Raw genomic sequence first — 23749 nt, 5'->3', positions numbered from 1 at the left:
ACTTGAGCACTCACAACTCTTGCCATGATAACTGGTTACAAGTTCATTAATGACGTTATTAAAGGTACAACAAATAACTCATGTCTCCCTACAATTTCCATGAACTTTTGTTCAACTTATCAAGTATGGCGAAAATGCAACTTTGTGCATACCGATAATATTTGCTTAACTATTCTAGCTTTGGTCGTCATAGATCCCAAGTATGTGATAGCCAACCTGCTAAAATATGATTGTTAGAAGATTGCAAGGAAAGAATTTGGATAAAGATTGTATATGCAACATCTTTTACAACTTTTTCATGCGTTTTGGTAAAAGCATACATCAGCCATCTAATTTTTAAAAATTCAATTTCTTTTAGATTGTATTATTTTTACATAGATTGCAGGAACTATGAAACTGTAGAACAGTGACTGGGTATGGCAATACCCATATATATGTTATATATGTGATAATGTACATGTATGTAATATCTATAATTAATGAGCGAACTATAATTATATGGAATCAATCTGGTTTTGACTAGAATCAATTTAGCCTCACGGGTCACTGCTCTATCCAGTTCTGAATACTACTGTAAAACCTTTTTATTCTCCAAGCCCTATTCTCCAAGGGTGGTTCACACTATATTGCCGTTTGTCAGCGTTTCCCTTTCGGCGTTCATCGTCGATTATGTGAACCATGAAGTGATGACATCAATGAAGCAACGCTAACACATTGACAAAGTTTGCAGCTGTCAAACTTTCCGATATTTCGCCGAGCATCGACGACCGCCTTTCAAATGTGAACCATTTCGGCGATAGCAATTCACGGTCGTGGATAGAGTGATTTATTCATATCCGTTTATGATAGTCGCTGCGGGACTAGTTTTTGATTCTAGCATGCGAAAACAAAAACGTTTCTTCGCGAAAATTTACAAAGATAAATAAAAACACTGTCACGGAGTTTTTCCTGATGCAAAGTCGGAAGGGTGTGTGATGGTGTAAACATGGTTATCATCGACGATCAACGAAGTATTGCGGCATCAACGGCGATATAGTGTGTACTAGCCTTTAACGCTTATTAGCAATTTTAAGCCTTAACATGCAATAAACAAGTGCATATGGACCCCTTGCTACTTCATGAGTCACCTTTTGTTCCTTCATATATTTTTTAAAAAGGCACAGTCGAGTATGATATGGGAACATGGGAGGGAAAAGAGGAGTGTATGTAGTTAATATAAATTCAACAATGGTTCAGATAAATAAAAATGTAAGTTATTAGCTTACGAGCATCTTAGATCAAAAACTTGATTTGAAAAACATGTTGGTAAACTAACTTGTATCTGAGAGCCAACAATGGTGAAAGCTACATGTATTTATATATTTGTTCTGGGGTGGCATGAACTCGCTGCAGCATTCTTCTCGGTATGGAAAAAAATGTGCAAACAAACCAGTTTAGACCACTGTTTTCCGATGAAGCAACACAATGAAGCAATACTTTTGGTAAGTTCTTTCTAATGTTGCAGAATAGGATCACATTTCAAAGCATATAGATGATTACTAGCAAATTCCAATTACCAAGTGTAATCTTTTTCATGATTAGCTAATAATGGTATGCATACAAGCAGCGCCTAGCTTTGTCATTTCTATCAAATCAAGTTAACTCTATGCTAAAAGCTTGCCACATCAATCTGTTATGAACAACTTGCATCAAATCTATGTCTTGTGTAACCAGCAAATATACTGAATCAAAAGGCTTTTCAAGTACGTGTGATGAATATGAACATTTTGTGCATCTAATCAAAAATTAAGCCAACCTATATGTAAAACCTAACTTTTTTCCCTCCTAAGAAATAGCAAAAAAATCCTAGCAACTTACCCATACAATCTAACTACTGAATTTTAGAAACATTGTACATACATTTTAGTAATATAACATGAAAAACTTGACAACCGAAGAATTTTAATGATAGCTATACTATTTTACATTATTGCACATGAACTATTTGCCATTGCTGGCTCAAGGAATCAATTCTCATGTAAAGTTCACATCATTTGATCCACAGTGTGCAACCAATTTAGTCATAAGATTTATGATTTCTGGAGCACAACATCTGTATTGCACTGAAATAACATCTGTAAGCATCTCCACATCTAGCACAGACCAGTTTTTTGGCACATTTAATTAATTTTAGACGGACGCCTATAATTGGTGAGAATCGTCGGATCAGAGCTGTAATTTCAATTATATTAAACCTAGTTGAATCCTACTAAAATTAATTACAAAATGTATTGGTTATTTCCATAGTTCAACAAAATCCCACATAACATTGAATAGGATCAACACTGGAAACAATATCACTTATGATAGCAATATCAGTTAATATGTAGGTAATAATTTAAACATCAATTAACATCAGAGCGTATGAATTCTTGAAATCTTTTGTAATACTGGTAGCAATACTGATAATGTCACCGATATAGTTGTAACTTTAATATTGTGGCTTATAAACTTGCTGTTATTGTTTATTTTAGCTTGCGGGAAGAGTTCAAAAAAGCATTATTAATTGCTATTTTTTCACCCAGGCCAATCAGAAATAGCAACATGAGTCAGTCACCCATGTGCCGGCACGTAAACAAAAATGTCTACTGTTGGTGTCTGAGTCAGAGGCAATATGTCTGCTAGGCATATTACTAGTACAATGTTTAAGATGGTGGTAGATAAAGACAAGAGAAATTACACACAGAGCATGTCATGTTTGTTGCCAAACAGGGACTAGTAATAACTAGAAGTTAACTAACATGAATGACTTGTACACGTATGTTTTATACAACTGAACTCTTTACTATTCCAGGAAAAGTAAGGAGTTCAGTATTATTTCAAGTTGAAAAGCAAACAAGATTATTCATACCTTGAGCGATATCATAAATGAAAACGTGAAATTTTATCAATCGATAAAAATAAAATGACATACCATCCAACTCGGATAACTCACCCTCGGATAGCTCGAACACATGGTTAACTCGAACGGATTTGTTTGGTCCAATCCCATGCAATGATAAATTGCTTTAGATAACTCGACCTAAATATCCTTAACTCGAAGTTTTTTGCCCAACGACTACCAAGATGGTTGTTATCACTTTAGAATATCGCTTTATTCCAAGCCATAGAGGTAAACATCAACTATTAGTAGTTCTTAGGCCTTGTTGTTACCATCATCAGCAAAATATTTTTGTTAATGACTTTTGTAAAGATTTGTAAAAAATCAAATTTTACCAAGCATCCGCTTTGCGAAGGCCCTTCAAAAGCAAGGAAAAGCGAGGTAATCTTCGGATAAACTCAAAGTAAAATCGGCAAAATTGATCTTGGTTAAAACGTTCAAGAGAAAAATATGTTTTTTTTTCTGAGCTTTTCTACCGCGATCAAGTTTTGCCAATTTTAACCTGAGAACGTCCTGGCAGTCACATCACCTAAAACAACAAACAAAAATCTCAAGTGATAGAAAAATATCTATACTTTCTGATAAAATTAAAAAAAAACTTTACATGAGAGGCCTTTTAACTTGCAACAAGCAATCTATGCTTTTGATTTATATATAGCTTGTATACGTATGTGTATCTCCTGATAAATACATGCACTTGAGACAGTGCTCTGATAATTTGAACGCTCTGATAACTCGAACACTTTCGCTCCGTCCGTGAAGTTTGCATTATCCGAGTTTCACTGTATATAGAGAATAATAAATAGTTGCTGTTCCTTATCATGCAGAGATTTAAGACATCCGTGAATTCAGACTTGGCTTATCCGCATGTCTTATGGGATCATACTTACAGAGTAAGTGTTCATGTTTGTTGTGTTACATCTCTGAGTGAGTTGTCGTGAAAGGGTGTTTCAACTGACTAATTAGCATTAATACGCCAAGCAGGTGTGCAGATTGCCAGACTTATGAATGAAGAATATTAGGTTGGCTCTCCGCATACACACTACGACGCTGTGTTACAATGAGTGTATTTCACAGATCAATCCAGCAATATAATGGCTATTCTTCATATAAGGAAATATCTTGACTGGTGACATTGATAACTGACAAGAAGAGAGACAGATACTGGCTATATCAAATTTGTGAAGGTGCACCAGCTGTATACCCTCACACTAATGTCTGGTTCACATTATATCGCTGTATGTCGGTGGTAATTCCACAATACTTTGGTGACAGTCTGAAATAAATGTTCACTATTATCACAAACCCATCCAAGTTTACATCAGTTTACCTTAGCCTGCAGTATAGCGTTCTCATTATACAATGATGTCACGGAAACAATGAAATACCAATTCCGCAGCAACTGTTATTAAACAAAACATAGATAGAGCAATGCACGATGGCTAATGTTCATTGCCGAAGCAGCGCACATTACATAGGCTGTTGTGGATGCCAGGCGAACTATAGGGAAAGTTCGACAGCTGCAAACCTTCCCGATGTATCCACGTTGCCTCGACGATGCCATAAGTTACGGAGCACATAGTCGACACATAATCGCTGAGATGACAACTCCTACATACGGCAATGTAGTGTGAGCCATGGGCATCAGCCCAACAAGAAATAGACAGAATATATGCCTGTATATATTGCAGATACAACAAATACTACCTTAAGATCTCTTTGTCTTCAACATCGACTAGTTTTCTCCTTTCTACGATGTCTATGTTAACTTCTTCTAATGTCACCTCCTGTTTAGTTTTTGCTGTTTGTAGAGCATACGCTAGCTCTGCCTCTGCTTTCTATTGGAGAGAGAGCAAAATGCTCTAGATGCAACTGCACAAAAACTAAACAGAAATATAACATAACACTTTTGAAAACTGGGGGATATGTGGGCAGTGTTTAAGTGAAACTTGTCACCATAAAATTAGGAATGTTGCCCAAATTTAGCACTTTCTAAAAATATAATCTCATCTGATAAGTGGGTATTATGAGAAAGAAAGTGACAATGGCATGAAGAAACAAATGCGTGAAGTGATTGAAGGTAGACAGGCCAGACATAACCAAAGAGAAAATACAAAATAATATCAAAAAAGAAAATACACAATAATATTGTCAAGTTTTTGAGCTGTATGATAAATTAAACATGCTATAGTGTATTCTTACAAGAATAGTTGCTCCAGCATATGATGGTTTTGACAAATGAAGCAAATCTTGAAGTGCTGATATTCATGCACTGATGTTTGAATATAGATAAAAGCAGCTTATTAGAAATTACTATTTCACTTTTTGGTAATACAATGTTGCGATTTGCTTCCATCCAAATTTCAGTACAAATTTTGCTTTATATTTATAATAAGCAATAGCTGGCCTGAAAACATCTGGACAAACATTGAGAAGTGAAAGTTCCCATTTGTTCTAGACCATTTTAATGAGGCACAAATTTCATACCTTTAACTGTATAAATGTAGTGACAAACTAATGCATCTATTTACATGTAGTTATCACCTGGCAAAATAGTAAATGATGAAATATTTGGAGAACGTAGCACTGGGCGATTGCAGCAACAAAATCTCAGGTGATAACCAATTAGTCTGCAGCTGAAGTCGTAGCAAGTGTAGTTTTATCGGATAAAGGACAAAATTAGCAACTGCCTAAGCACTATCGTTTGCATAAAAAAACCCTTAAGATAGATTTATGTTTTTGGTTGAACTAAAGTGAAATTTTTTATAAGCTGCTGGTTAAACAAAGAGATGGCAAATTTGTTAGAAGCTATAGTCAATAGTCAACCAAGTTCTGATGCAAAGCTGCCTAGCAATAAGCAATATCTCCTGCATAGCGTTATGATAAGCAAGTTGAAACAATTGTTTCTGTTATGCGATTATGATGACATTACTATGTGGATGGGCGCATAGGGACTAGTGCTGGGACGATATTACGATATTTCGGTATACTGTCGATACCACTTTCTGATACCGACCGTACTGAGTGCTTTCTACCCATATCGAAATATTGGATATCGTTGATATTTGACGATAACATATATTCTACTCGATTTGATACCCAATTCTTCAAAGAATTATAATGGTACATAGATTCATTAGAGAGTTGTTCTCTCATGGCAGCCTTACCTGGCAGATAAGACAACTCCGAATAACATATCCGATATTTTGATATATCAGTTGGCTACATCATCATATCGTACCGAAACGATTTTTTGATATCGTACCGAAACGATTTTTTGATATCGTACTGAAACGATTTTTTGATATCGTACCGAAACGATTTTTTGATATCGTCCCAGCCCTAATAGAGACTATGAAATGAGATGTTTTGAAGTTGATAGCTAAACAGTCACTAGATTATGGGTAGAAACCAGGGTTATGAACATTACAGAGAAATCCTAAATGTGCATTAATAAGTACTCACTGATGCCCAGACGTAAAATGCATTGCAGTAGCAGTATTTTTTGACTGGATATTTAGGCAGTTGCACTGGCAGTTCAGTAGCAGTAGCAAACATAACACAGTCATGCAGTATGCAAGATAATTGCATAGCATACTTATGCTGCCATGTACTACACACACTATGCTTCCATTATGCGCATGACTCACAAATTTGAGCCAATCCACAAGTTAACCGCATTATGGAAACAGCATAAATCCGCAAGCTAAGTGAGTTTGGCCAAGCAAAACTTGCTTGGCTTGCTTAACTGGAATCCATCTTGCTTGCGAATAATGGAAACAGCCCTTGAATGATGCGATTAAAATGCCTGGCCAGCTATGCAATTTTAAACAGTTTCAATACTAGCGTCATGCTTTCTCGATGGAGTTTCACGCATTTGTGTCGTGAGGAGAGCGGGTGCATCACTAACTACGTCGCTAATTATTAACTTATAGCGCATAATTCCTCACCTTTTTCAACAAGGGGCAGGAGTCAATCTGCATCATGTCAATGTCCATAGAAACACTTAATTCACACGGTAACGCAACTTGAACACAACTCCAAACCCGCATCATGCGCTTCATGCATGTCATGGAAACATAGTGACAGTATACACGCAGTACAGCTGGTAACTAATGTGCAGTAAGCAGTATTGGAATGGTGGAGGTATATTGTCTAGTGTACAGTGTGCAGTGATGTATGCAGTAGGAACTTTTCCATTGCATTGTACATTCATGCTCAAAACATCTTATAATCCTTTTTAAAAAGGATCTATGATGAAAAAGGTCTATATTGATCTCAGTCTGTTTCATAGTTTGGTAGTTCTTATTAAAGTATCAACACCCTCAAGAGACATAGGTATGCAAACGCCACCTATTTAGGCTCTACTGAGCCAAAGTCACCATCTCTACAGGTCAGCAGCTCAAAACTGACCAAGTTCAGAGCCACTGAAGTACATGTATTTTGTTATTGTGAAATATCATGACTCGACAAAATCCGAACTCAATTCATAAATGTATGGTCGTATATATTTTTTGAGCCGCAATTAATCACATCAAGGGTAAGTGAAGCTGACCAATAGTGAGCCTCCCTCGATTGCGTATGACTCTGGCGACATATTTCTCACAGTCAGTTGTATTAAGGAAGTCAGTTACCCTTCTGTTCTCCCCTATGACCTTTTTTCGGCCACCCACTTCATCAATGCTCATTCAGCTCCATTTGTCGCACTCATTTACTTTACACTGTTACTAATCATAGTAAACTTATGTAATACAGAAATAGAGATATAACTGAGTAAAAATGGAATGAACTTTGCTTTGCCTTGTAATAGTGTGTCATTTTCTTTCAGACTGCAAAAGGGCATATTCAAGTTTGGCACACTGCAGTTGCTGAAGAATGATCCATGCCACACTGCAACTTGTTATCATTAATTTTGGCATAAGACTAACCATTTGAGGAATATTATTTTTTGCAAGGTTTGCATGCACATTATCAATTAAAACAAGCAGTAAAGAAAATAAGCAAAGCAAAAATTGTCAATACATTTGTGTTTTTCAAATTTGCGTCACTACAAAACAAACGAGGCTAATCTATATATATATTTCTCAAAGTCCGTCTGAAAGTCCGTCCGTTGGAAATCCGGCTATAGCTATTATTAGAACAGCTGAGCTGGACAACAATACAGACTCAAAGTCATGGCTTACCGGCATTGGAAGCCTAACCTTATTAACTAGCTTAGTTGAGTTTTCCATTGGCAATATGCCAGGCTACTAGCTTGAAAGGTACAGTTGTTTGACAAAGTTTCAAAACCTTTACAGTTGTTTTTATTTTTCTCTTAATTTATTTCAACTACACGACACACTTCTCTCAAAATATGTACTTTGAAAGTTATAATGGCAAATGTTGTTATATGTTAAATACAAATCAATTTTCTGTCCAAAGACTCTTCTATTACACGGGCAACGCAGGGTGGCACAGCTAGTCTACATATATATATATATATACATATATAAATATATGTATATATATATATACATCTAGTAGTAGCATATTCTAAAATTTACAACTAAAAATTATCATTAACGATGTTGAACACACAAATTATTAAGTTCTTATGAAACATATGGCTGACATTATATAAAATTAGCATTAACAATAAAGTTTAAAACTGTCAGTAACATTCTACACAAATATTATTTGTGTAGAAATACATAAATACAAATATACAACTTTGCCAAATATCAAAATTCTATGTTTTGAATATCTTCCAGCAAGCCAAAGGAATGCCAGAGAAGGTAGAGCAGACTTGACCAGCAAAATGAGCTGACTCAATAGAATTCAAGAGAAGCAAACACCGAATATAGATGCGTAAAGATACTTACAGCAGCATTAACTTCCATGTCGAAGGCAGCGCTCTTCGTTTGAAACTCCCTCTTAGCATCAGCAACATGAGAGTCAGCTTTATATTTTTCATTTTCAGTCTGTTTTTTGCATTCTGATTCCTGTAAGAACGATAAAATGGAAGGTAAGAGGATAAATCTAGACAATACTGCAAGAGCTTTGACAGTGACTTCAGCAATTCTTCGTTTTTCCGTGACGTCATTCCGTGAGCGTGGGACTGTGAATTAGCGTGGTCTGCCATCTTTATACACAACTTGTACCGTTGAAAGCGCGAAGCTTTTGCAATTAATTTTAAAGTTAAAATGCCAGTAATTTATGGCATCTTTGGTTGCTCCAACCACAGCAACAGAGAAAGTCATCTTCGATATTTTAAGGTGCCAAAAGTTATTCTGCATCAAGGAAAAGAAACAAAGAAATTATCGGAAAATCGAACACGATTTTGGAAGGCAGCAATCCGTCGAAAATATATCACCTCAGAAGATAGATGGGATAGAACACGCATTTGTTAAACACACTTTGTTGGAGGTAAGTGCTTAGTTCATTTTATAGCAGGTAGCAGTTTTATCTCTTAGACATTAATTTGTATATGTACGTTTAATAATACTGATGTGTTATCCATCGGTGTGTGGATATATACGGTTAACGTATCATCTGTTTGCAGTTTGTTTTTGCTGTTATAGGTGAAAATGCATATTTGCATGACAGAAATAATCCGTCATGGCTACCAACGATTGCTTTGGGGCACGCAGATACTATGCCAGAGCCATCACACGCAAGGTACATTGTAGCAAACAACGGGTATGCAAAAGAAAAGAAGCGGATGCCATATCATCGCTGTTGGCCCTCAAAAACCCTCGCTTTGCCGATGAAAACATCGTCCATGAACATGACAATGCAACGAGTTCACATGCCTCACATATAAAAGACAATCTAGAATCACCTGCAGAATTGGTAACTACAACATGTGAAAGAGGGACACAAACTGACAGTTCTATATCTACTACTGAGGCAGCTACTCAAACAGATCTGACATTAGATTTTATTGAAAAAATTGAAAATGACAATAAGGCGCGTCCACTAGAGGCTGATGCATGCAAGCATAAATTTTCAAAAAAAGGACTTTATAGTATTTCTACATTAGAAAAAAATGATAGAATGGTAGTTTTTTTTATACAGGACTGCCTGATTTGGAAACTGTGAAAGTCGTACTTGATTTAATTAAAAACCAATTGAGTAATTTATCAAAATGTCTTTCAAAGGAAAATCAATGCTGTGCCTGATTAAGCTCAAATTAAATTATTGTTTTCAAGATATAGCGTACCATCTTGATTTATCACTATCGACGGTTCAAAAATGCTTTCATTCTGTACTCGATCTTTTGTATGTCAGACTAAGTTTTTTTGTGTGAAATGGCCTGAAAGAGAATGTTTGCGAGTATCAATGCCGATGTCATTCAGAAAATATTTTGCTAAGAAAGTCGCTGTAATTTTAGATTGTTTCGAGATGAAAATTGAAAAACCGAGTGCCCCACTCAGCAAAGTCTATACATATTCAAATTATAAACATCACTCTGTAAAATATTTGATTGGTATTGCCCCACAGGGTGCCATAACTTTTATTTCTATCGGTTGGGGTGGGCACACATCGGATAAACATATAACTGAAAAATCCGAAATTTTGGAGAATCTTTTGCCAGGCGATGTAGTGATAGCTGACAGAGGATTTACAATAGAAGAGAGTGTAAGCTTTTATCAAGCTGAATTAGCCATTCCGGCTTTTACTAAAGGCAAATCTCAGCTACATCCATCAGCTACATCCATGGCAGCTACATCTTAGAGATGTAGCTACATCCTATGGATGTAGCTACATCCTATGGATGTAGAGGCAACCCGTAAAATTGCTAATGTTCACACTCAGGTCGAACGAGTAATCGGTCTTGTATGCCAAAAATTTGGAATTATAGACAGAACAATACCTATAGAGTTTCTAAAGCTTAGAGATGGAGAAATTGTTTCCACTATTGATAAAATTGTACATGTCTGCTGTTTCTCACCAACCTGTGTCCATCAGTGGTCCCCTTTGATTAGTAGACAATTATTATAATTAAGAAACCTTTTACAAATATGTATGTTTCAATTAGTTTAACTATCTATTTTTCTTAAATTTTGTGTTATCTTGCATATTGACCAATAAAAAAGTACACATTATTCGCAGTTACATGAGACACTGACACAATTCTTAGTTCATTGGTTTAGTTTTTGCTCTGCTATTACCTACTTGCCTTCCATAAGAATTGCATTCATAATTGAACTACCAAATTATTTCATGTTCATATTAGATTATACATAAATTTAACCATTCGATTTGTAAATTAAAAGCATTACCAATTATAGTAACAAATTGAGTCCATTTTAAATTATACCATAAATTAAAAACAAATTTATTTTTTAAATGAATGCATTGAATAGCGATTAAAATGAATTATGCATGAAATTGTTAGGTAATAATTCAAGGATCAGAGTTATTGCACTTTACATCACAAGGAAATAAGACACTCATGATCTAACTGATATTGCATTGTGAAATAATTATAGTAGATTGTAGTAAGTCTTGGGCTGAAAGTCATCAGCATATCCTTCCGCGATCGTTAAAGCTGCGGCCCGTTTTCCATTTCGGTGCAGGCGCTGATATGCACTTTGCATTTCCTGTTTCGTGGGAGAAGGGAAGTTTGATATGTAGGGATTGCTTGTTGAAACTTTGCTGGTTTTTCGTTTCTTTGACGCTGACTGAAAATTAAAATTAAGAATTAACGCAAGAAATATAAAGCAGTAACAAATTTCTCTTTGTATTTCGGTTATATTCCATTAGCGAGTTAATTCTTTTACATAAATTATTTATGAATAAATTTTGCCGTGAATACTTGTAAATGTGACAAAAGTATTTCGTAAAATCCTATATACCAAGTCCAATTATTTTATATTCACATAATTCTTCATTTCACGGTGTACCTGAGTTGATGACGGCAACATCCAGTATGCTGGCACATCTGTGACTGATGCTTCTTGTCTAATTTTTGTCCATGTTTCAGCCGTAAACAATAAGGTGGCTATATGAGTACAGGCTTCCCCAATCCAGCCATGCAGGTGCAGTGACCACTCCTTATGCCCCCTTTGCTGCTAACAATAACCCAGGGCTTCAAAGGTTTCTCCCGGATCCGGATTGAATGATAGACCTAAAGCATCAAAATGAATCAACCATAACTTAACATCTAAACTCAACCTTAAATTTGAGAGATAATTTATCAATGTGAGAGCCTGAACATACATATATGCACATACGTGTACACACACACACGTGCGCGCACTCACTCACGCATGCACGCACACCAGTATGCAAAGCTCCTTTAAAAGTATACATTAGTTTCAAACAAGAACACTCTAGTAATTTTATAGTAACTTGTATAATGCACTTTTATAAGTACTTTTATAATGCATCACATCTTCATTTCATGGCCTAAAGGTTTTCCATTATAATTCATGCTTGCTCCGAAACTCGTACAAATGAGCAAACATTATTCTCACTAACGGCTTTCAAATTTAGATATGATCATTAAATAAAGTGAGCAAACGTAGGACATTTTTTTGTGTCAAGTCCTTTTGTTTGCTGACATGACCTATCAGTGTGACATAAAATATAAAAAATACTAGTCTATGCTGCAAGTGATAACTCATTATTTTAACACATTTTCAGGTCTAGTAAAATCCGTTTACTTTTATTACCATTTTAACATGTCAACAATTTTTCTTACCTTTGCTTTCAGAAAATGAAATGAGTTGATTTTTTTGTGTAGGATTTCCTTGATCCACCCGTCCTGAAAAAGTTGATATGCTTCCAGAAACTTGTAACTTCAGAGTTCATCTGTCGCATAATAAGACTTCCTAAATACTAAAAACTCCACTAAATCAACGGTGGTTATATGAGGCCAAGGCTCCTTGTCGTTGTTTAGATCTTTCTTCGCAATGGAATACGGATCCAATCCAGTTATGTCACTGGTTTTTTCATCATAGCGATACTGAACACTAGCTTCTAGAGAATCCCGATATAAACTCGACATGACACTAGAAATATTATTAAAACGTGAACGAGAATACGTAAAGTGAATGAGAATGTTGCTAGCTTGTCCACAAATATGGCGGCGTTTCCGCGATCAAGCGCATGTGCATACCAATCGATGACATAAAAAAACCAAGGATAAATGCAAAGCGTTGTGTGAACAGCACAAATATGCGAATGCTTGTGAAATTTTTGGGTGTCAGATAAATGGGAAAGGTTATTTCAAAGAGTATGTACATGTAAAATGATAATAGTGTACGATAGGCATACGATGATACATGGTAATATGAAAATGATAACAGAATAATTCAGTTGAAGTTTAGTTCACTAAAAAGCATCTATGAACGATGACGCGACTATCACAAAAACCTGCACACTGCTGAAATGGAGTGATAACTTGAGTGCTAAAGGCTGCTATAAGTGAGAGAAGATAGCAAAATCAGATAGAAACTGGAAATCTCTGAAAAGATGAAACTTCAATAAAAAAAGAAACATTCCAAAAATACTTGACTTGAAAATCTGTTAATGGATATTGTGTAGTAACAAATACGGAGGACATTTAAAAAGCTATAACCTCAGGCCTGAGTGTCCATGGAGCAAGTAGCTCAAGCCAATTCCTATCATGTATGTTTGCCTCGAAATTCTCTGCAAATGCACGTTTCAACAAGACAGTGGACCCGGCAGAAATCAAAATCAGCATTTGATCTTACTTATGTAAATGCAATATGCCATTTTGCTTATGAAGTTACAACGCAAAAATGAAACCGACAATCATAATAAAGAAATAGCGCTTGGTCTATTTGTTTGCAATAGAAAATTAACAACAAATGAGCCAGAATATGCGCAAATGGTGCTGCTCCATAGTAAAAACAAATAGGTAATGTGTGATAGCTGCAAAACCAAAAGGAATGGATATAGGTCATGCTAGAACAACAAATTTCAATATATTGGATACGTGTAGGCAACTACTGGTCATCACGAAATTGCGCTAGTTGCGCCTTTAAGAAACTTAAATCTACCTGCAATATGCTTCATGTATCTAATCAATATGAACCAAAACACACATATTTAGTATTGATGTCATTTGTTTATCAGAGATAAAACAAATGCAGTCTCCGCTACCAGAAGTTACACAACTGAGTTTTCTAGAATCGAGATGACAGCATGTATCTACCAAACCAAAACTCGTACAACGGTAGTCCTCTTCCACAGACTATGTACACAAGATGCTCGGCTATTCTTATGGCTGCCAAATCATAAATGGAAATTTTGGTTATGACTACAGGACTGAGGGTGGTAAAAAAAAATTGTTACAAGGGATCAGACATCTATGGATTAGCATTTGTTATAAATTTATTGTGGAGCCATACAGAGAAATACAAAAAAATACACGCAGAAATTATTAGACATTTTTAGTACAAATTGGTTCAGTTTTCTACAAGTGTCTGTAGATTTGTGATGGGAGTTGAAATTATTAGAATATTTTGAGCATGTAAAAGAGGCTGATTGTCAGAACCCAAGAAGGATAGTTACAATGTTGGAGAATACAAATTATACACTCAGTAGAAATATGAATGTTTGCAATGCTTATGGGGAGACAAATTGGGTTTTAAACATTTTATTGTTTGTACTTTGTGTAGTTAAAGTCTAATAATAGTTTACCAATCTCAAGCAATGCTACATTAAATAATATTTACTACATCAAAGGATGCATCACTTATCCGGAAAAAAACTCATGTGCATTAAAGTCACAAATATTCCAAAAACTATCCTTTTTTTATCTGTATTGCAATTGAGGTTTGCAGTGCTTTTACAGCAGCGGGGCCAAAATTGGGTTTGTTTTAAAAGTCTGGGGAGAGATACGTCATAGCAATCACAATAAAAGGTCATGCAGCGTGGTGGGATGAGGACAAATAACAACATTTAATACACTGCTATTTGGTATGTATAGTAGGCGTAATCTTAAGCAGCACTCTCAATGTAAAGTCATAAGCTTCCCCAAAGCACTATATGCATTAAATGGCTATTGTATTCTGGTCTGGCGAATTCTGTATGTTGCTAGAAGAACAAGCATTTGTTAGTACCTGTTTAATGACAATTTACTCACGGATGCAACGATTAGTCTCACCCATTTAGTAAAAACACAAGTCATGAAGGCAGTAGTTACCTCCATTCTTATTTGTGTGCAAAACAACTTAAAGTCAGAAGCTAAGTGTTGCAAATACAGTCAAACATGGATAACTCGTCCACGGATAGCTCGAACACATGGTTAATTCGAACGGTTTGTTTGGTCCGTTCCCACGTAATGATAAATTGCTATAGATAACTCGAACTCAACACTGTTAATTCGAACTGTTTTTTTGCCCAACGGCTACCGAAACGGTTGTTATCGCTTTAGAAAATCACTTTATTCAAAGCCATAGAGGTAAATCTCATCTTTTCGTAATTCATAAGCGTTGTTATTACCACCATCGGCAAAATAATTTTGTCAACGACTTTTCTAAAGGTTTGGTCAAATACTGCTATACGATTAATAGCACGGGCTTGCCGGGTCACGCGCGCAAGGATTTTCGCCACGCACATACAAAACTAAAATAGCATGTTGTTTTGTATGTGCGTGGCGAAAATCCTTGAGTGCGTGACCCGGCTAGCCCGTGACGAATAGTTTTCCAACGTTGATTCCGTGTTGAATCAACGTCGGAATGTTGAATGTTTAAAACGTCTTAAAATTGTTTTTATTAAACGTATACGTTGTCTTAGCTAAAAAAAACTATTCATCGTTTGACCTAAACACAGAATACGTGTGTACATTCAATAAGTATCCATTCAAAAAGCGTGAGTGATATACAATGTACTGTTAAACCTCGTAAAACTTTTAATTGAACTGCCTCGGAGTGTTGCTCTTAACGAATCCCAGGTAAAGTAAGGGATTTTTCTTTGGTAACTTTTTCTTGAAGTTGCATAAACTTCAAGAAAAATCGGCAAAATTGATCGTGGGTAAAACGCTCAAAAGAAAAAGATGTCTTTTCTTTTGAGCATTTCAACAACGATCAAGTTTTGCCAATGTCAATCTAAAAAAACGTCCTGGCAATAACATCACCTCAAACAACAAACCAATCTCAAGTGATAGAAAAATCTCTATACTTTTTGATAAAAACGTTTTAAACTTTACATTAGAAGCATTTAATTTGAAACAAGCCATTTGTGCTTTTGATTTATATTATAGTTTGCATATGTACATGTATCTACTAATAAATAAGTAAATACATGGACTTGTGACAGTGCTCTGATAACTTGAACGCTCTGATAATTCAAACACTTTTGCTCAGTCCCGTGAAGTTCGAGTTATCCATGTTTGACTGTATAAGGTTTAGAGAGGTCATTTACTACTGCCCAAATATTATATATTCTGCCTGAATACATAATATTTGGGCATAAATCACTGACTATTGAAAAAACATTTTACAGCCATTCAAGGATTCACACAATCGTTTTTATAAATATAGGTCAACTTTACAAGCTCATAGCATCAAAATTGAATTTGCTCCAACAAGGCTAGGAAACTTGTCTATCGAGTAGAAGAAACTCCTCTATCGAGTAGAAGAAACTCCTCTATCGAGTAGATGAAACTCGCCTATCGAGTCTTTCTATAAAGCCGCATGCAGAATTGGCCAGACCAAAATAGAATACTCATTTGCTTCCGATTACACAATGCTTTGGAACCGCTTCCGACTGCTCTAAAAGACTTACGCGTGCACGACATATTAGATGCAGAAAAATTAAGACATACAAAAATTCACCCTAAATGATGGATTGCCGTACCTCTAGTTCATAAGTCTTTTTTAATGTATTTACCGATGATATCATATGTTGGTATCAGCAGCTAGTGAATAAGAGTGAACAGACGAGAAATTTGTTAGCTGTAAGATCTTTAATGTGCTCATTTTTGTGTGTACACAAAATCGGAGCTTTCTATTTCTGTAGTCTAGCGCCAAATACTATTATACCTCTCTTTATCATAATGCACTCGAACGAAAATTTCATACAATACTTATGTAACATGATATCATAATAAGTGAGTAATTTGATTAGCAATTTGGGGTGAAAGGCAAATTAATTGTTCAGATTAACGTGATTGACCTCAAATTTGTTCCAGTACACAGAAGCACAAGTCTTCATTAAAATATTAGCTACATTTGGGTGGTCAAAGCCTATCAAAATTTCTCTGGCTATTTTGTCTGACTCATTAATTCGCAAATTATACCTCAAAGGCTATATTCTGCATGAGCCTGAACATAATTACTTTTTCACAAACAATTAACCAACAGCATCGATCTAACTTGATCCAATAGGGAGGTGATAAGAGCATATAACTAACCTATCAAATTGGGCTTCTCCCCTAATGAATTTATTACTTGATGGCCATAAAAAATTTAATAAGTGCATCATTCTATCCCAAACAAATTTCATTAAAAGCATTCTTCCTTGATTTTGCTGATGATTCGTGCCAGGTCATAGACTTTGAACCCGCATTTTGAGATTAAAAATGGATGAAATTTGTGTACAGCACCTGCATCCCAAACAACCCCTTATATAAATGAAGTCGTTAACAAGTGGTAATAATACATAGTCACCCTTACTATTTTCTACTGGACGAAAATATGTAGAATTAGGAGGACTGTACTGCTGCCCTGTACTGATGGTACTGTATTTTGTTTTTTTCAACTCAAGCTAGCAGTTGAGCAATCCTACCTACTTTGCTAGAGGCAAGAGGCCACATCATTGTCCCAATGCCATGTCACTATTCTCTATGTCATTAATGATTCAAACGGATCATCAAATTGTGGGTAAGTTTGCAAATGAAGCAAAACAAGACCTTTTTTGCGGATTGTTCTTTTGTCATTTTTCCAATAGACTATCAAGTAAACAGAAGGCTAGGAAAAGCAAAACTAAATCTTATTTTCGCCTACATCAGAGACAAACAATTTGCTCGTTAAAATTTTTTATTCTACGTCCTTTGATCTGAAACAATGTTATTTTCTACCCACTTTAAGATATAAAGTCACAGCCCGCTAAATGAATTCGGGTCAAAAAGCAAAATGATAACTTTGTTATCCTTAAATCTACTATCAATACATCTTGACTGCAGTTGAAATTTTAAAAATCCTTCATACTAACCCTGATAGTAGCATCCCTTTCTGCCTCAGCAATGGCAATATTAGCATTTCTAATGACGACTGCTGTCTGAGCTCTCCCCAGTGACGACAGATATTGCACATTGTCAGCCACATCTCTACAAGACAGACATGTATAAGCGCCTCGACACAGCTGGTTTTAAGTCAAAGAGATGTTTTTGTTGATTCCGGATTTTAGTATATAGATTAGCAACACGCGATTAAATGACTGAGTATGTCTAATTTTTACAAATGATTCTTCAAAATATTAGTTTAGGAAGGTCTCAATAATGTTAACAACACAATCTAAATTTAAAATATCCTAAAAAGAAATGATTATAGAGAAAGCTAATAAAATTAGCTTAAGATACATGAAATAAATTGAACACATTTTTTCCAAACCATTCTCAAATATGGGCCAGCAGACAAGCTGGATTAATAATATTACTTGTTAGTTTTTCAAATTAAAAAAGTTAAATTCAACCCCAAAAAATAAATTGTTCAGCGATATACAATTTCATTTTAACCTTTTTATGTTCTACTTTTTCACTATTTATTGATCTGACTAGTACTCGAGAATAATGAAATACAGCTTGAGCACTGGCCAACTAAACTTTTGCTCATCATTGCGATTGACAAAGGAAAAATATTTCAGAGCCTAAACTAGATAAAAAACAAGCATGGAAAACATCTTTAAGAAATCATCAGAGTAAGTAATGATCTAATTCATTACAGCATCCATGACTTGTACAAGAATATCCTTTGCGCTCTCAACATCATTATAATTCAGACATTTGTCAGTTATAGGCTAGATGATGCTGCTTCTCTTACAAATAATTCACTATGGGTACTGCCAGCAGATACCGTAAAACCTCTAATTGAACGCCACCTTTATTTGAACGCCACCTCCATTTGACCGCCACCTCCATTTGACCGCCACTATCGGAGAAGGGTTGACAAATAGAGCGCCACTCTTTAATTGAACGCTATCTCCATTTGACCGCCACCTCCATTTGACCGCCACCATGATAGGAGAAGGGTTGACAAATAGAGCGCCACTCTTTAATTGAACGCTACCTCCATTTGACCGCCACCTCCATTTGACCGCCACCATGATAGGAGAAGGGTTGACAAATAGAGCGCCACTCTTTAATTGAACGCTATCTCCATTTGACCGCCACTTTGACATTCTTTGATCTCTACGAACCTATAATAGCGAGTGATCAGTAGAAAGGTGTCCACAAAGTCGTGCTAATAATGACTCACTTACGTCTATAATGATTAATTATTTCGTTGTTTCTGTTCGTGTCGAAGTACGTTTTCCAACTTCAAAGCTTTTCATTTTCCGTTAAAACTTTGAAAGCAACACCATAGAAATAATTAATGACTGCCTCTATAGTAATACTGCTAATAGTAGTTCCTTGTTTAACGCGGTTTTGATATTTTGACGTATGTGAAAAAAAACGGCTTAAATTTACGATGGTATTTGACTGATAGTTTTAGGCTAAAAGTTGTGCTCAGCGTCCATAGCTAAAAGTTTATCATTTGTGCGAAATGCAGCACGTAAAAGTTTTGCTCTGTTCAAAAATTGGTTTGAACGCTAATATCAACTAGTTCAGCGGTATAAAAGAAGAGTTGAGATTAGAAGACACTGCAAAAAGTATTAAACAGCCAGAAGATGTTCGTTCCATTGAAAGCAACAATCAGAACGCAACTTGCTGAGCAAATGATGCAAATATTTTTGTTTCAAAAATGTTAACTTTTGTTTCTGTATGTATTATAAATAGGGTTTGTTTATGTCACTTGTTTTTTGTATATATATATTTGTAGCAATTGTATTGCAGATTTATAGCATATTATTTGATCGCGTCCTTGTGGTTCTCTTAACACGGCTTACAATGGATCGAAGCTCATAACTCCTCTTCTATTGAAGAAAAAAAGGGAGTTTTGGCTGTAAACTGTAGCTAACATATCGATGAGTGCAGTGCTATATTTAGCAATGTTGCAATAAGTTTTATGCAACATTGTTGCAATAAGTTTTATGCAACATTGTAAAATAAAAATATGCCTTCAAATTTAGAATGAAATAAAAAATTTAAGGCTCCAACAAATTGCAAAGAAGGGCACAGGCTATAATATTATCGCAGATTAATTGCAAGCAATAGATATAAACTGGTACAGATATTTCTCGGCTTCTCAATGCATATCTGTTTAGAGATCATTGACAAGTTAGAGGTAAGTTAGCAGATGTCAATGTCAAAAATGTAAATGATGTAAGAGTAATATAAAGCAGTAAGGTAATGATATAATGCAGATGTAAATGTAATAAGGGGAAAATCCTAAATTTGCAGAGTATTCCTATTTTTGTGATGAGAGGTCTCAGAAGGGCTCTTGAAATGTAGTCATATATGGGATTATAACTGTCTACAAAAATTTTATGTAAGACAAATTTTAGTACCGAGAAAGTCCATAATTGATTTCCACAAATTCGGGTATGTTATCTCCTTTGACGTAAATATTCCCAAACCAACTTTGAACTATAGAGTGCCTCCCTTAACATGACATTGGTTGATACTGACAAGATTGTAACACATGATATGGGTTATCTATGCTACCATAGAACACAAGTATTATTTAGGCGGCATATTTAGACCTAACAATAATCACATACATCTCTGTAACTCTTAGTGAACAAATCCAAGCAGTTATAAGTAGGAGCAATTTGAATAGTAGCAAAAAGCAAAATACGAAAATCGATTGTGAAACAGACAAGACCTAGTGATCTAAGCGCTTGATATAAGCGCGTGAGCTGCGATCAACAGGCTGGGGTTCATCTTCTTATAAAAAAGCCACAGGAAGGGTGTCCGACCTTGCAGATTCCAATAAAACGAATCCATGCAGATTAGTCTGCATACTAAAAGTTAATGACCTCGCTAAAGAATGGCAAAAAAAATTTCTTTCTCACACTTCAATGGATTTGAACAAAAATGACATCCGAAACTACCATAGCAAAGAAAAAGTGACAAAAATTGTAGATCTTATGATTCACAGGCTTGTTAATCAAAGTTATGATTTGGTCAGAAGCTGTCTTCAATGGATACTCAACAGTAAATTTGTCAGACATACTTTACGGTGAAGCTGAGAATTTCTATTCCCATTCGACCGAGATCAGGTGAGGCCACATCCCTTATTAACTTGGCAAACTCATCCCTGTCTCTGTACACCTGCTCAACTGTCAAACTTCCTACAAATACAGCAGTTAAACATTTAGTCAAATAAATACGACTAGTCAAGGGGTAGCCAGTGGGAAGGCTGATAGGAAATTCTCTATTCCTTGGATTAGGCGAGATCTTCATTGTTGCATCCTTCGCTAATGGAATCAAAGATTTACTTTATATCTGCAATGACTCTGTGGACTTACTATACACACTATAATGCTGGCAGTCATGTGCGCTGTGAGAGAGAGTCATGTGTAATAAGTGTGTGCATAATCAATCTTAGCTGTGGCAAGGTGATTGAGTGACGCAGTGGTGGTGTGCTTGATTTTAAATCTAAAAATCCGGGTTGATTCCCATGCGGTGCATTTGGATCGATGGACGGACACGGTTCTTATTATAGTAAAAATTATCAAATGATCAAAAAATCGATAAATTTGGACTTATGTTACAGACACTCATACAGTGCGCCATACGACTTTGACCCGCTCCAAGGTTGGCATCGTATAACGAAAATGTTGTAGAGTGGGTATAAAAACACATAGTGATATTATGCAAACATACCTAGTAAAATCATCAAAATTTTATATAAGTACTGTACATATTAAAAGTTAGTAACAAAATAGTATAAAAACCTTAGTAACTATAATTACCTACAGCAACTTTAGTGTATTTAGTGTATTTTTGGTTATGTTCTGCAATAAAATGTAACATTACAATGTGCTATGCGCAGTATGTATCGTAGAGGTTCTTACCTTCGAGACAGATATATAACACAAACTTTGAATTCAACTTCAATGAATTTAGCTTACTGAACACACACTTGAAGCTAAGTTTTAGTATGCATTTTTAACTATTTTACTGAACTTGAATGAATGAATGGTGCCTATCAAACAGACTCATTTTAAACAACAGTAAAACATTTCAAGTAGTTTTCAAAAATCCGTCTAAAAACACTCAAAATTATAATCTAAGCCTTTCTTTAAACAATTCTCAACTACAAATCAAAGATTCGACTCAATTTTTAGGTATCACGTTAGACAACAACTTGACTTTTAAAAAACACATCCAAAGTCTCATCAAAAAACTTAATTACATATTACTAATATTTCGTTTCATTCGCCCCTACCTAGACAAATCAACCATGATCAATTTGTACTACAGTTTTTTCTATTCTCTTTTAATTTATGGAATCGAGTTTTGGGGCCACGGCAACAAAACTGATTTAAACAAACTTTTAATCATGCAAAAAAAGGCAATCAGAATAATACTCAATTTTAAACCAAATCAAACAGTTTCCAAAAATTTTAAAATTTTAAAAATAATGCCAATTGAAATTTTATTCCAGTATCGCCTGCTAATGTTTTTAACAAATTCTTTCCCCATGGAAGAGTTGCAAGATTTTATGATAGATCATTGTCAAGATACCCGTTTAAAAAGTAAAAATCAATTAAAGTTGAAAAAGTGTTTGTCTTCTAAGGGACAGAGATCGATATTTTTTAGTGCAATGAAATTATATAATAAATTTTTGAGTGATTGTGCGGGCTCTGCTCCGGGTCAGCTGAAGGCGAAGTTGGTGGAGCGCCTGTGGGCGTCCTGGGACTGTCCTTCCTGACTCTGGTGCTCCGGAGTGTGCGCTTATCGCTGATTCTGTTTCTTTTCCTACTGCTTGCTGGGGCTGCCTTGACTCTAGCCTCTGGCTATCTGGCATGTCCTATTGCTACTCTGTGTATTTTTTTTTTACTCATATTGTCATGTTATTATTACGCAATAAAAATCAAATCAAATCAAATCAAAACTTCAACTTTTTCATTGCTAAAATTTTATCACCTGTGGGTTTCCAGCACTTTTTTACTATAACTTTCATACTCGACCTCATTAAAACCTTTTTCAACTTAATTTGACAAGAAAGCCTGAGGTATGTTGTTCTCTTAATGAAGTAAAATTTTATTAGCAGATTAAAGAAAGTTGTCTGATCCCTGACTTTCTGTTCAACTTCAACTTTGCTACTAGTTTTGAAGGGAACATATTATGTACAATTTTTCACACAAGGAATGCTGAGCTGAGAGAAATCGGTCATTGTATCTTTTTAAAGGGTTGTGAGGTTTTCGGTGAACAGCATACCAGCATTTGTGTTATTTCGATGTAATAAGCACACCGACGGCCAAATTTGAATATCGAGCGAAATTTTTATTAATTCATATAGAAATAGGATTCGTATGTCGAGAACGAAAAACATCCTGTTCCATTTCGTAAGGTGAAAAAATCGTGTAACAAGGGCATTGTAATCTGAAGGCACACTGTATTTTTGTATTATATTCATTAGTAAACTTAGACTGCTCCTACACACTAACATGAACAAATCTAAATTTGTGGAGCATAGAGCTGTCAAACCCATGTTGTACCAACACTAAGAGAGCGAGAGTTGATACTGTAAAATTCCTTAC

At 35.4% G+C, this 23749-nt stretch overlaps 1 protein-coding gene and 1 pseudogene across 1 annotated transcript in view; one reads left to right on the top strand and one right to left on the bottom strand.

Moving 5' to 3' along the window:
• Nucleotides 1-23749, bottom strand: part of LOC137397629 (flotillin-2a-like) — a 53756-nt gene that overhangs the window by 8764 nt on the left and 21243 nt on the right. Inside the window, exons 5-8 of the mRNA XM_068083925.1 lie at nt 21214-21331; nt 18092-18206; nt 8782-8901; nt 4628-4758 (exon numbers count right to left, since the gene is read on the bottom strand). Coding sequence (XP_067940026.1) covers nt 4628-4758; nt 8782-8901; nt 18092-18206; nt 21214-21331 — 484 coding nt within the window. The remainder of the gene's footprint in view (nt 1-4627; nt 4759-8781; nt 8902-18091; nt 18207-21213; nt 21332-23749) is intronic.
• On the top strand, nt 9518-10887 carry LOC137396665 (uncharacterized; annotated as a pseudogene).

Source organism: Watersipora subatra, chromosome 5 (assembly GCF_963576615.1).
Source record: "Watersipora subatra chromosome 5, tzWatSuba1.1, whole genome shotgun sequence".
Classification (NCBI taxonomy): domain Eukaryota; kingdom Metazoa; phylum Bryozoa; class Gymnolaemata; order Cheilostomatida; family Watersiporidae; genus Watersipora; species Watersipora subatra.
This window is presented reverse-complemented; position numbering and strand designations above follow the sequence as displayed.